Raw genomic sequence first — 15,628 nt, 5'->3', positions numbered from 1 at the left:
TTGAACTCCAGGACGTACATGCCAAAGTGGAATAGCCCAAGGACTGAACCTTGGAGTACAGCTCTAGTGACAGGTCTTTTGGAGGAGGTAGAGCTGCCCACCGTAACTTCCTGTGTTCTGTTTATGAGTCAATTTGCTGTCCAGTGAGCTGCATAGGGATTTACATTTAGCTGTGAGAGTTTATCCAAGATACCCGAGTGCGAAGTCTATATTTGCATGCACTGCTTTGCTCTCATCATAATTTAAAAGCTTGCACGGTGTTGTAGTGCACTACTGAATAATTAAAGTTGCTCATCAGTTTAGAAGTGAAAGTCCTGCCTATGAACCAATATGTGATTTAAATTGCATGTCTGCCTTTTTCATATGTAACATTTTATTATTGATGTTATAAGTCATTGCTGTTACAGTTGAATGGAAGCCTTTTAAGTATCCAACAAGAATTTAAATTGTATGGATCAAAAGGGACCTATGCCTTAAAGTCAGGGATATAATCTGCCTTTCAGTACAGCACAGGAGAAGGAAAGGGAAATGGGGCTCCTAGTTTATTTGGTTTTTCTTATGTATTTTTAAAACTGTGTGCATTGTTGATTTGACCTCTCTTGAACATAGCTTACTTTTTCTGTGGTTTAAATGCTTCATGTATTTTCTGTAATTTGTCTAATTTTTAGTCCGCAGGAGTGGATCAGCTGGTTGGAGTGGGCTTGGTGGGCTTCAGCCTCTGTCTCTTCGTGTATTACACCATTTGGGTTATAGTACTGGTATGTATATCTTCTCTCTTTATTGTTATTCTAAAAAGGAATGCACAGTGCTTATTAGCGCATGAGAAGAGAATAGGTTACATCTTTGGAGAAGCTTTGTTGGTGTGCATACAGTAGCCAAAAACATACATGAAGACAAATGTACTGAACAGCAAACCAACTAGACAACTGAATGGCCTAGTAGTCTAGACTGACATGCCATTCTGCATATTTGTGCCTTAGCTCAGATTTATTTTAAATATAGTAAACTCTTAGTTAACTAGCACTCATGGGGATTGGTAGATGCCAGATAACTATAGTTTCTGGTTGCTTGAGAGTTACAATTAAAAGTAGGCCTGACTAATACTGTACACTATACTATTTGTTTAGTTTGACTTGTTCTTAGTTTGGGGAGCAAGGGAATTTATTCCTATCTTCCTTTTTAAAATTCTAAAACTCTAAAAACATAAGGTATGTTTCTGTGTGTGTGGGGGGGGAGGGGGGTGCAACATATGAAAATTGTACTGTATTTCTTCGATTTTTGTTTTTCTGGTTGCTTGAGTTCCAGTTAACTGAGAGTTTACTATAAGTGAATGGAGGTAGATCTTCAAGAAAGAACTCAAGAGAAATTCTACCTTTGACATTGCAGACAACTTACTAGGTAACATGCAAAACATTGTTATACTGTGCACTCTTATCATCCTTGAAACATTTTCGTTAAAGTCAAATAGTTTGTGGGTTTATGACAGTAATGTCTGCACCAACTATCATAGTAAACTAAATATTGATATGTTTAAATGTATATTTCTTTTGTCATTGTTATCAACTAAGAAAAATGAAAGCTGCACATTTTACAGAAAGACACATAGATTGACTTTGATGAGAGACAAGCTTCCTCTTATGAAGAACTGTGTCTCCTGTCCCTCGCTATTTAATATTCACCTCAAAGTTCACACAGTCTTAGGAATTAAGTATTTTGTTTTTCTGTGAGGTTGCACACTTGGAGTGAGAATGTTGAAGTAGGAGGTAAAGAGGAGGCGTTAGAAGTTTCTTTATGTTCTCATGTTTTTTTTCACCAAATATTCTCTGTGTTTTCAGTAATTTTCAGTAAAGATGGATATGGAGATTTGTATATTTTATGTTTGTCCCAGATTTCAGCCAAGTATGATTTAGCTGACTTTGTTTGGTGTTGATTTATGAGGATTGCCTTTATTGTATTGATTTTATATTGAGTTGTTTTCATGAGTTAGTAGTATATGGGAGATTCACCATGTGGTATGCCTGTGTACAAGTAGCACTGAGCAGCAAAGGTCTCGTGGTCCTTCTCTTGGACCTGTAGTTCTCTAGCAGTGGGATTAGTTCAAGATTAAGCTCTGCTAACTTGTGTGCCAGTGTTATCTCACTGACTGACTACTTATCATTAATGGTATTTTGGATAATGAAGCTAGTTTTCTTAAAATTCGGATGCCGACAATGATTTCAGATCATTCTGGTGCTTTGGAATTTCAGGTACTGGTGTGGCTGTTTTATGTGATAGAGCATTGAAATGCATAAAGACCACTCTGTCCGCTCACTGTAGTTTACCACCTTACTGATGGAATACCCTTCTAAAGTGATACTGAGGTGCATAGGCCTCTAATATTAATAATCCACCACATATTCTCCCATTTAACTTTCCCCTACACCTCTGAATAACTGACCTGCTCAAACATGATGTCACAGTTGAAACTGGAGCATTTAGAAATAAATCAATAACAAAACCAAAATTACCCAAAGTCAGTAGTTGCAACAGAATGGTAAAATCCTCACAATCTGCAGTTGTAGCTGTTAACGGTTTAAAGAAAAGATTCTGTTGATAAAATTTATCAATTTGACTCATTAGATGCCTTTCTAAAGAGGCACTGTTGGCACCTTATTTCCCTAGAATTAGTAATTCATTCCTTGTTCCTGTTTCTTAAACTTCCTATTCATTCAGTGCAGTGTACAGCCTACTCAGACACATTTACAATGGCACCAGTGGCACACAGTCCCCAGTATCAGTAATGTTAAGGATGGATAAATAATACAGACAGACTAGAAAATGTAGCTGCTGCTCTAATGTGCTGCCAAGCCACCCTCAGTAGTTTGATGTATTTAAAAAAAATCTTATCCACCCAATCATTTCATCACCTCTACCATTGAAATAATATATAAAGCATATATTGGGATTCCCTAGTATCAGTCATGTAGTGATCCGTTAATTTTCAGTAACTAAAAAGCCCTCAGATTTTTTTTCTGGTTTTATAAATAATGGAAACAGTACATTGCCATCATCCTGCCCCCCCCCCCCAATAACTCCATAAATATTTTATCTGCAAGCCTGCAGAACAGTTTTCTTTATTGAAGGGAGGACTCTTCCTGTTTCAAGCTTCATCTCACAAAGTTTCTTGTGACTGTCAGAAGTATGAGCCTGTATTTGATTTGCTAAACGCTTCTGTATAACTTCAAAGTTTCAACTTATTGGCACAAGACTTGTAAAATGTCATATCTGAGTATATGCTAACTAATAACCAAAATATTTGTTGACATCTCTCTACCAGCACCCCACAGCATTGATATAATCGTATGTGGCAGATGAAAAAGCATCAGAAACATTTAAGAGGAAAGTTCACCACTTCCTTCATTCTGTGGGTTTTGCCCCATGTAAATTCCACCAACAACAAACCGATAATCACATAAAACTCCCCAAAACTGCTCTTTTCCAAGGAAATTTTATTGTTGAACTCGCACTATCAAAAAAACAAAGGTATCACAGATACCTAATGGCAGCAGGTTTAAATGACAGGTGTTCTTTGGCACCCGTGTTAAAACTTAAATATTATGGATGTGGTACTTAAATATTATGGATGTGATTTTTAAATGTTAGTTTTTAGTATAATGCATATTGTTTTATCATGTGTTTTTTAACTTGATGTTGATTGGTCTAGGATGTATATTTAAAGGCGTAGGTTCACATTGTTCTGATGAAGTTCCTGTTCTAGGAATGAAAGCGCTAAACCTGTGATACTTGTGATACCTTTGGTTTTTTGATAGTATGAGTTTGCCAATGAAATTTCCTTGAAAAAGAGCAGTTTTTGGAAAGTTTATGTGATTTTTGCCCCATGTAGCCTGAACTTTGCTATTATAACTCCAAGAGTGCTTCATGCCAAGGAAACTAAAATTCCTAACTGAAGCAACATTGGTCAGTAAAGCCTATCTCTGGAATTATTTTTCAACCCTGTGGGCATCTCCAAAGTAGTTTTCAGCAAACTTGTCTTTGAAGAAGGGACTAATATATATATTTGTACATGTATGGATATATAATGTATAATTATTGACCATGGGATGGGTAAGGCCAGTCTCTAACCAAATGGAATAGGTTAATTTGAGCACAAAAAGGCAGATTGGCTAGGCTTAAAATGGCTTGCAAGTACATCTAGTCTAGTACTTACCAATGAACGTATAAGACTAGAAATTTATCTGACCACACCTCATAAACATCTGCATTACTAATCTTAAGATGAGTATTCTTTAAATTTTGTCCCAAATTGTTAGCAACTGACAAAAGTTATGAATGTAAGTTTAATGTGGCAAATATCCTTTATGACTGAACTAAAGTTCTTTATCTCATAACAGGTTTGTAAAATCCCATCTGTAGGACCTTACTGCTTAAACTTCTTGACTGTTCTTAATGACTTCTGTGACTTCTTGAAGTAGAACCATAGGAGGAGTGTTGAGAAAGGTTGGTTCTACTCGGTGTAGTGTAGAGTTGCCACATTGCAAATTAATTTAATTGCTGCTAGTCTTTGGTTAACCCTCAACATCCCAAATTCATCCTTATTGCTTATTGTCCAGGATCCTCTTCCATACCTCCTCCTAAACTCATGTTCTTTGTATGTTGCTCTGGACCTCCCTGCCACCTCCAAAATTCATGTTCAAAGCTGGTCCTTTGGAAGACTCATCTGTACTTATTGTTACATAGTCCTCTGAAGAGTGAGTTGTATCTGATCTTCAGAGCATTGTCTGATCAGGTTTTATTTGAAAACTGTCTGCAAAAAACACAATGTTGCAAAGACCAGACTTTCATGCTGTAATGGAAAAATGCATTTGTTGTAGTGATTGTCAAAACTGCATACCAAGGCATCTGTTTTACAAATTTGACTGACATTATAGTAAACTCTGCATTTTACAGATGATGAAACTTTGTGTTGTGGGAATGGAAATTTAGCAGATGTTCTTCATCTCACATTGCTGCAGTCCTTACATATGGGTAGTCCGCTGTCCTCGGTCGGCCCGAATACCAAAGTATAAGGCTGACGTCGGTCAAGGCGCTTAAAACTGACATCAGAACGTCAGGGTACAAAAGCGCATGACCGACGTCATATCCTCAGTCTTTTTTGCCGCATGGTCCGATGCAGAAGCAGCGTTGCAAGTGCCGTTCGGAGTTCTGAAATTTTTCGAGTTCGGAGTTTTAGACCGAATCCAAGTTGGCTAAGTACCCCGTTGGGGAATATTTTGGTTTTTTCTTGCCTCAGTGTATTACCGGATGTCAGAAAAAGTGAATAATTGTATTTCTTGTGGGAAACAGATACCGCATAGGGATTATCATTCTTTGTGCATTCCTTGTTTGGGGCCTGAGCACGACGTAGTCGGTTGCCGCTTTTGTGCTAGGTTTAATAAGCGCACTATTAAGCGAAGGTTGGATTGTGCTAGGCTGGTCTTCGGTAAGCGGTGCAATTATAATATGCCGTCGGATACTCCGACGCCCGCTTCCACGAAGAAGCGCAAAGACAAAGCGGTTAAACCTAGGCAAGATGAGTCGTCCGTTCCGGACGCCGGTTCTTTAGAGGCTTCAGTGGAACCGGTGGTTCCGATGGAGGCTTCTCTGGAGTCTCAGGGGGAGACTTTGATTTTGCAGGATGTGGCCTCTCAGGAGGCAGGTCAGGCTGAAGGGGCTTCTCAGGTTTCTGTACTCCCCTCCCTTCCCAGGGTGGTTAGACCCTCTCCTTCTGTTTCCAAAACTTCTTCCAGAGGCAGGCCAGGTTTAGCTTCTGTTGGTGTCAGTCCTAGTTCTGCAGGGTCTGTGCCTAAGAAGCACATGCTTAAAATGGCAGAAGATTTGATTACTCTGATTAGAGGTTCTTTGCCCCCTCCTGATAAGAGGCCTAGGGTGGAGCCAGAGTTGGAAAGTTTTGTACAGGCTTCGGATGTTTCAGAGTCTTCGGCTGAAGACTTGCAGGAGTACTCTCCTTATTCTGATTCTGATGCAGAAGATTCCACTCCTTCTGCTTCTCCTCCAGAGGATTTTTCTTTTTCAGAGACACTTCATTCTATGAGGGAACATTTTAAGTGGGAAGGTCAGGACTTCTCTGATTCACGGAAAAGGCTTAGGGAATTTTTGTTTTTACCTCAACATAGGCCCTTAGCTATACCCCCTGTTCTGGATGTTGTGCAAGATGTGTTTTCAGAGGCTTCCCTTAATCCTGATTCTCTGCCCCCTGCGCCTGTTAAACCAGATAGATATTACAGGGTGCCTGAGGCTCATAAATATCTCTATAAGAGTCCTAGGGCGGACCCAGAAACTATTAGTCAGGGACCTAAGGGTGTCAAGGCCTCGGTTGTAAAGAACCCGATCCCTCTAGATAAAGAGGCCAGGGCTTTGGATAGATGGGGAAAGAAGGTCTATACATCTTCTACCTTAGCAATGAGGGCTTTAAATTGCCAGTTTCATATGTTGAAATATCAAAATTTTCTTCTTTCTCAATTGAAATCTAAGGTGGATGCTCTGGCAGAAGGCATTGAGTGTAAAGAATTACAAGATTTGGTGCATGTCTCTGAACGGGTGGGTAAGCATTCTTTACAGTGTGGTTTTGATGCTGTGCAGGCCTCTTCTAGGGTGGCTGCCACTGGTTCAGTTCTTCGCAGGCACGCCTGGCTTAAGGATCAGAATTTATCTGACCATGTTAAGACAAGGATTTTGGATGCTCCTTTGCAGTCTGAAGTGTTGTTTGGTCCACCTGTGGAGTCAGTCTTGAAGAAAATGGAGGACAAAGCTAAGTCTATGCAGACTGTTAAAGATTTTTTGCAAGTTCAGCCTCCGAAGTTTAGTAGAAATTGGCCTGCTAAGGGGTGGACGTATCCTTCTTCTGATTCTCAGTCTAGGGGTAGGTCTAGACGTGGTAGGGGCAGAGCTCAGAGTTCCTTCAGACCTAGAACATGGAGTTCACCTGCACAATCTTCGAGTGAAGGCAGGGGCCAGTCCTTTCGTAAACAGGCCCAATGACCTACTCTTTCAGCTGCCAGATCCTTCTTGCCTGGCAGCACCTTTGGGAGGACGGTTGGCACTATTCAAGGAAAATTGGATTTTAATTACCCAAGACAAATGGGTATTGGATATCATACACCAAGGTTACAAGTTTTATTTCCATACCTTGCCCCCTTCAAAGGCATGCCAGACGTTCCTCCTCAGCAAAGGCAGAGGCTCACAAACAGATTTCTCTACTACTTCAAATAGGGGCTATACAACCGGTCCCTCTGCCAGAAGTGGGCCTAGGATTTTATTCTCGCCTGTTTCTAGTACCAAAGAAAGGGAACACGTGGAGACCAATTTTGGATTTATCTATCCTCAACACATATCTGGACATTCCCAAGTTCAAAATGTTGACGTTACAACAGCTTTTACCTCTGCTGGGCAAGGATCACTGGATGGTGACTCTGGATCTCAAGGAAGCTTACCTTCATGTTCCTATCAGGCCCAGTTGCGGGAAGTATCTACGTTTTCGGGCTGGGATTTTTCATTATCAGTTCTCTGCATTGCCCTTTGGCTTATCTACTGCGCCCAGAGTGTTCACAAAGGTTCTGGCTCCAGTGATAGCTTTCTTCAGGCTAAGAGGAATACAAATCTATCCTTATTTGGACGATTGCCTGATTCTGGCTCAAGGAAAGGACGAACTTCTTCATCATTTACAGTATGTGATAGCAGTGTTAAGATGCCTAGGGTATTCTGTGAACGAAATAAAGTCCAGTCTAGTACCCTCTCAGGACATGTGCTTTCTGGGTGTGAGACTGAATGCAGCATCCCAGATGGCCTTTTTGACCCCGGACAAACAAAAGAATCTTTCTCTTTATTTCCATCAGTTGTCTCGTCAGTCCAGGCTGACTGCAAGGACAGTCCTTCAAGCCTTGGGGTTCATGGCATCTTGTATTCTGGTACTTCCCAATGCCAAACTGCATATGAGGAAGCTACAATGGTATCTCAAAAATGTATGGACGCAACACTGCCAAGATATGGACACTGTCATTCAGATAATACCTTGCATTCAAAAGGAATTTTTGTGGTGGGCTCAGGAATGTCACCTAAACAAGGGACTCTCTGTGACCCGACCAGAGGCGAGTCAGATTCTAACGACAGATGCCTCAGACAAAGCTTGGGGAGCTCATCTAAATGGAAAATGGGTACAAGACACGTGGCCTGCCAGACTTCAACATTTACATATCAACTTGAAGGAGATGTTAGCAGTCCAATTTGCATTGATAGCTTTCAAGGATTTACTTCTTCCAGGGCAGGTGTTGATTCAGACAGACAACACAACTGTCATGTGGTACATCAACAAGCAAGGGGGGACACATTCATACCCTCTATGCAGACAAGCAATGATTTTGTGGGAGACTGCACTCAGTTTACAGCTAAATCTTCAGGCAAGGTTTCTGCCAGGAGCACAGAACTCCTTAGCAGATGTGTTGAGCAGACAAATTATGGATCCCCACGAGTGGAAATTGGATCCTCATGTATTTCAAGAATTGACAGTGTTATGGGGAACTCCAGACATAGATCTGTTCGCTTCTCCACTGAATTACCAGTTGCCAAAGTTTTGCACAAAAAGGTTTCATCCCACAGCTTGGAAAGTGGATGCTCTCTCATTCAATTGGAGCAATCTTCACGTGTATGCCTTTCCACCTCTGCCTCTCCTCCCAAAGGTACTCCTGAAGGTCAGACAGGACAAGCCAACCATGATCTTAATAGCTCCGGATTGGCCTCGACAGCACTGGTACCCATTACTGAGAAGTCTGGTTCGGGAGCCTCCATGGCCTTTGCCTTCGATTCCACACCTGCTGTCTCAGGAGAACAGTCATTTACTCTATGTCAAACTTCACTCTCTACATCTAACAGCCTGGCATATTCTGTTTTAAACCCTGGAGGGTCTCAGCTTCCACAACAAGTTTTGAATGTTATTTTGGAGGCCAGAAGGCCTAGTACAAGGAAAGTTTACGCAGATAAATGGAGGAGATTTTTAATTTGGAGTACAGCAAGGGACTTTGATGTTTCTAAACCTAATTTAAGTGTTGCTCTTCAATACCTTACTGAGTTATTGGACAAAGGGTTGTCCTTCTCCTCTATAAAGGTTCATGCTGCAGCAATTTCTGCTCACTATGACTGTGACCCACAATTATTTTCTCATCCTTTGTTTAAGCAATTCCTTAGAGGGGCAAAGAATATAAGACCCCCACGTAGAGCTCCTACTCCTCCTTGGGATCTCAATTTTGGGTTGGAGAAACTCACTCTACAACCTTTTGAGCCTGCAGCTACGGCCGAGTTGAAATATTTATCATGGAAGACTGCTTTTTTGTTGGCCATTACCTCTGCAAGAAGGGTTTCTGAATTACAGGCCCTTATGGCGGTTGAGCCATTCTTAATTTTCCACAAGGATAGGGTGTCTTTGCGTACTAACCCTTCCTTTATGCCTAAAGTGGCTTCTAGTGTGGCTTTAAACCAAACTATTCATTTGCCTACTTTTTATGCAAACCCCCAAAATAAAGGGGAGAAGATCTTGCACACTTTGGATATCCACAGACAGTTGCGATATTATTTGAGCAGAACTAAAGGGTTCAGGCAGTCTCAGCAGTTGTTTGTTTCATTTGCTTTGGGTTTTCAGGGCAAACCTGTTTCAAAACAAACTATTTCTAAGTGGATTGGTTTTTGTATTGCTTTCTGTTATTCCCATCATGGTAAGGAGATTCCAGTTGGGATTAGGCCTCATTCCACTAGGGCTACTGCCACTTCTACAGCTTTTTTAAGGGGGGTGGCTACTAAAGATATTTTGGAGGCAGCTACTTGGAGTTCAGTGCATACTTTCTATAAGCATTACCATGTTCCACTTTACTCTAAATCTAGGGCTGGTTTTGCCACTGCAATTTTACAGGGCATTTTGGCAGCTCCGAATGCTTTATAGTTTTGCCATCCTCCCTTACCTCTGCTTTGGGATTCTACCCATATGTAAGGACTGCAGCAATGTGAGATGAAGAACATAGTACAGTTTTGTACCTACCATAAATGTAGATGTTCGAAGATCCACATTGCTGCAGTCCAATTTACCCTCCCTCCTGCCCCTCTGTAGTTAGAGGTGGTTGTGTGGTGTGGGTTGTAAATTTTGTAAATATGGTTAGTGCAGGGGTGGTTGGTTGTTCTTTGCTGTTTTTTGGCTTTGGCCTTTCTTTTTAGGGCCTTCTGACATCTGGGGCAAGAAAAGACTGAGGATATGACGTCGGTCTTGCGCTTTTGTACCCTGACGTTCTGATGTCAGTTTTAAGCGCCTTGACCGACGTCAGCCTTATACTTTGGTATTCGGGCCGACCGAGGACAGCGGACTACCCATATGTAAGGACTGCAGCAATGTGGATCTTCGAACATCTACATTTATGGTAGGTACAAAACTGTACTTTCCAGTGGTACAATTTTGCACTTTGGTTATTCAGAGTGTGTTCTTTGCTTCATGAGGTGGGGTGTAGTGCAGTCGTAACTGTTACTACATCTCCATAGATTCCCATAACAAACTTTAAAGTCAGTATACATGCCGTATGCCTTTGCCCACAGTGAATTTTTAGTGAAGTTTGTGTCTAGAATATCTCTCGTTTCTGCTGGGGAATTGGACATTTCAGTTATATCCCTTTTCATTGAGACACAGAAATTTGGGAAGAGCTTGAACGAGAGAGAATACAGCATTACAGTAAGGTTGCTTTGTTCTTGTATTTGCTGGGTTACATTGCTGAATGAATTTGCCTTTTCAGATGTGTGGCAAAGAGGAGAGGAAAATGAAAGAATAATTGTAGAAAGAATGTTATGGTGTCAAGGTTTTTAAGGTTAACAATAGATTTCCTTGCTGCTGATGCTGTTAAATGAAACTTACTTGGTGCTTACTTAGTTCTTGTAAAAGAGCATGTGTGTGAGATAATGTTGTATTTTTTTTTTTTGCTCTTTTGCTCCATGTTTTTTATGCTACACTTTTGTGTATGGGGAGAGAGAGCGAGAGAGAGAGAACTCTCGTGGTAGGATTTATTATAAAATGATCTTCTCATAAGATGCTGTCTTTCCAGACATGTAGACCAGTCTTAGTATGTGAACATGGTGTATTATTGGCTCAAATGACTGCATTCCAAATTTCTTTGTTATATGTATAATATATAGCGCAATCTTTTAAAGAGATGGCACGTTATCTGAGGGGGATGGGGTGGATGGATATCATGTGAGCTCTCTCTCTCCCATATATATATGTGTGTGTGTGTGTGTGTGTGTGTGTGTGTGTGTGTGTGTGTTTATATATATTTTTGTTTGTTTTCAGTTTTATTGTAATTATTAACTCTTAAAAGCTATTAAGTACACCCACAACATCTTTATCATTGATTAGCATTTAAATCTTACATGGCGTCAGAAGTGAAGTGTTTAAGTGTTTGTTTTTGAGACTGTGCAGTTAGAAGTACTGAAATGCAATTCATATTTCATAGTTTTTCTCTTTCAAATGTAAAGAACAAGATAGTAAACTCCATGCAGTCTTTGTCTTCCTTTTATCCCCTCATGCGGGTGCTTCCCCAGACCACTCTTGTATATGCTGTTTATTTTTTTTTTCATACATAACACATGAGAAGCCTTCAAAGTATTGTTTATTCTTCTTCGGTGTGATCTGGTTGCATCCACTAGGAATTCTCTTACTCCAAGGCAGTTTGACAGAAAACTAGAAACTCTGGATCCAGAAATTGCTTTTATTTCTCACTGAGAGTGGGTTGGTGGATAATCCTGAAAAGATTCAGTGTGCTGCATTTTTGTATGTCACTGGAGAAGAGGCCTTGAAGATATTTAACACTTTGTATTTCCAGAAGAGGAGAAATGCAAAATAATGGAAGAGCTTAGAAAAAAATTGCTGTTTATTTGTTCTTTACAAGGAATTCAGTGGAGTATGTAAATGATTGTTTTAGAGATAAAAAATTGAGCAAAATACTGAATTTGGAAAGCTGCATGATATATTGACAGGAGGCAAAATTGTTTGTGGTGTATAAAATGATCAGATAATGAGAGGCTTTTAAGACAGGCTGGTCTGACCTTAACTAAATGTGTGGATGTTTTCAGAAGAAGTGAAAATGCTACAGGCAGACCTGCTCTTAAGTGAAGGTGTTGATGCATGCAGAACAAATGAAATTACTGATACAAAGTCAAAATAATTAACCAAGGAAGTAAAACCGTACAAATCAAAATGGGAACACAGTAAAAAAGTGGAAACGAGACACAAGTTAAGACTATATTATAAAAGCAGCAGTAATGAGAAGGCTTTGCGGAAGTATGTTGCAACCGAACTAGCTAGAAGTGGAAGAGGATATGTCCAGGATTTAATTGGTGACATTGTAAGCAATATATTCAGTCAGAGTGGCACAAAATGCTCAAACTGTATAAAGAAAGTTTTGAATTTAAATTAGGTTCAGAATGTAATATGTCTGAGGGTACTTTTGAGGTTTTGAGGCTAAAGGGCAGAAAAAATAGGACAGTTTGCACAGCATTCAGGGCAGTAAGTAAAGTTATTGAATTAAAATAAGCTGCTGTCATATGATTATAAAAATGTGAAGTACAGGATTCTTTTTTCAAGAGGTTAATTCTAAAAGGCAGAGAAAATTGGACAATTTGCACAGGATTCAGGGCAGTAAGTAACCATAATGAATTAAAACAGCTGCTGTCTTATGAACAGAAAATTGTGAAGTACAGGATCTTTTTTTTTCCAAGAGGTTAATTCTAATATTTTGGGTCATTTTGCCTGTGAAAAGTTGAGAATTGTGAAACAGATTCACATCACAAAAGCAAAGAGTGGATGTTTTCATGAACAATCAGAGAACCGTCTCAAGTACTGCACAAAGCCTTTCTGATATCAGCACAAATAAGCATAAATTCAATCAAAAAAAAAAGTTCATGCCTTCCTTATGTATGATCAGTGCTCAGAAGACATTGCTTGACTGCAACTGATCTGAGAATACATTCCCCTACAGACTAATCACAATGATGGAAATAAGCATTTTTGCAGAGTAGAAGTTCCGCTGCTGCCCCATATAAGTTTCAAACTCCATCCCTCTTGAAATTCTGTATGTAGTGATTCTGCACTTGCACAACAGTGGGAAAATGAGATGTCTCATTAAAGCACATGGCAGTCTTACACAAACTGTACTGTACAAAGTCTGTTGTTCTAGAGGTCTAGCCTTGGATCAGTGAGAAAACCTGAATGGTGTTAGAAACCAGTTTGCTGATTGTGTACCATCTGTAAGGGAGGCCAAAGACCAGTGTGCAAAAGCAAAACATTTATTTTAAAACAATTCCTGATACCTTGGACTGTTTTGAGGGAGTTAAAAACACAGAATGAGCAGAAACAATGTAAATACAAGAACAAAAGCAGTCAGAAAGTAACAGTTATTCTGAAACTAAGTTATTCTGTTAAATATTTCAAGTTAAAGACATTTTTTTAGATCATTAACATTAAGAGTTTGAAACTTTGAAGTATATGTAGCTTCTTTCTTTCTTAGTCTACATTTAACATCCTTACCTAATCTGTATGCGTTACATACTTGATCTAAAGCTTCACCTGACAAATTATGTAAGTCTTTAAAATGTAATGAAGCAGGAATTGTGACAACACAGTTCCTGTATGCCCCAGATTTTCTAGAATTAATATTGAAATACCTTTTGATTTTCCTTGTATAAGACAGCTTACAGAAGATGAACAGTTTATTTTGAAGATGTGTGAGTGGACATAGTGGTAAAACATTTAAAATTACCACATAAAATACACTTACAAATCGAACAGTAGCAGGATTGAATGTACCTTTGATATTTAAAGCTATATCATGCTTATTTAAAGTTGCAGCATACTGGCTACATTTTAAATAATCAGCAACATTTTGACCCTAGGGAATGATACAGTAGGCTTATGATACAAACATCTGCTCCGTATTAGAATCATTTTTAAGAATCCGCTAATACCAAAGAATGACACACAAGCCCCTTATGTAAAATTACATTATATCTTAACCCACAAGAAAATTTTCTCCTGTTACCATTATTTTGACAAAGTTAAGCATAACAATCCTAATTAATACAAGATGTGTGATGAGTTTGTAGGTAAGAGTGCCTGTTGATGTTCCACTAGAAAATTTTCTCCTGTTACCATTATTTTGACAAAGTTAAGCATAACAATCCTAATTAATACAAGATGTGTGATGAGTTTGTAGGTAAGAGTGCCTGTTGCTGTTGCACACTTTCCAGTGTGATTTATCAGTTTTGTTCAACATTTGGCATATCTGAACAATCTGACCGTAGTTTTTTTCTAATTATTATTATTACTTACTCCATAGACACATAATACTCAGTGGTTTCTCATAAGTCAGTGACTAACAGGTGAAATGGTTGGTAACTATTTACATCAAGATGTGTCTCACAAGCAGTTAGTTTTCTGTATAATTTTGCAGCCATAATCTGACTTGTATTCTATATAATTATTTCAGCTGAACAACTGGTCTTTGATAGTACATGAGAAATCATTTAATTTACAAACTTGACAGCTATTTAATTGAACAACATGCATTACTTTAGAAGTGATATACCTTGACTCTGCTGATTTGTTTAGAAGCTTAGGGAGTTTGACAGAATATCATATGCATATAAATCCTAATACAATGCTAGTAGTCCATGCTCATTGCAAAGTGCTAGTATCACTCTAGAGTATAATTGGACAGGAAGTAAAATGAATGGGTGTCGCGGATATCGTTAGAGTGAAAAGAATGTTAAGGAATATAACCACTGTTATGATGGGGGACGTGATTCACATATGCATACATTTACAAGACCTGATTTAAGTGATTAACTGAGAGCATTGCACATTGCTTAACGATGGTGAAACAGTCTCAGTTCTACTAAATGCCAAGTTTTTTTTCAATATATGATGCAAATGGGTCTATATTACATCGTCGAACTCACAAGAGTTCGAACAATGTAATATTGAACCAGGAAGTTCGAAATGCAAAAAGTATGAACAACACACAGAACAGCGACCCCCCCCCCCCCAGGGGAAAAAAAATCACTATTCCAGTACAAAAACAACCCCCCCCCACACCCCCCTACTTAAATATACCAACTCCGAGATCATGCCACAGTGGAGGAAATAGCAAAGCCGTGAAAACGGCCCACTGAGTTTTTTCCCTGGAAAAAAAATTGGTGTTCCGTGGCTTCGCTATTTTCACATTTCAAACATATGGGATTAGTATTACAACGTTCGGACTCCTGTGAGTTTGATGTTGTAATATAGACCCGATGCAAATCGGAGATTCTGTCAGATCAGTTTAGGTAAAGAAAAACTACTGGATTTACTTAATACACAACTGGGAATGTACAGATACCTAGGAATTCAGTTTGGTATGTTATCAGTACTTGAGATTCTTCAGACAGCTGTTCTACAAGTTACTTAAGACTTATAAGACATTGTAAATGTAATTGATGTATTAATGTGAACATAAGCACAGAAATAACAAGATCATGGGCTGATACAGTTATTGAACAGACCTAAGAAGCA

At 39.2% G+C, this 15,628-nt stretch overlaps 1 protein-coding gene across 1 annotated transcript in view; it reads left to right on the top strand.

The window, feature by feature from the left end:
* DPM2 (dolichyl-phosphate mannosyltransferase subunit 2, regulatory) overlaps positions 1-15,628 on the top strand; it is an 83,697-nt gene that overhangs the window by 26,754 nt on the left and 41,315 nt on the right. Inside the window, exon 2 of the mRNA XM_044065324.1 lies at positions 669-758. Coding sequence (XP_043921259.1) covers positions 669-758 — 90 coding nt within the window. The remainder of the gene's footprint in view (positions 1-668; positions 759-15,628) is intronic.

The sequence above is a fragment of the Protopterus annectens genome, chromosome 3.part0, assembly GCF_019279795.1.
Source record: "Protopterus annectens isolate FY-2018-M chromosome 3.part0, PAN1.0, whole genome shotgun sequence".
Taxonomy (NCBI): Eukaryota; Metazoa; Chordata; order Ceratodontiformes; family Protopteridae; genus Protopterus; species Protopterus annectens.
The sequence above is the reverse complement of the archived record's forward strand: the minus strand, read 5'-3'. Positions and strand labels throughout refer to the sequence as shown.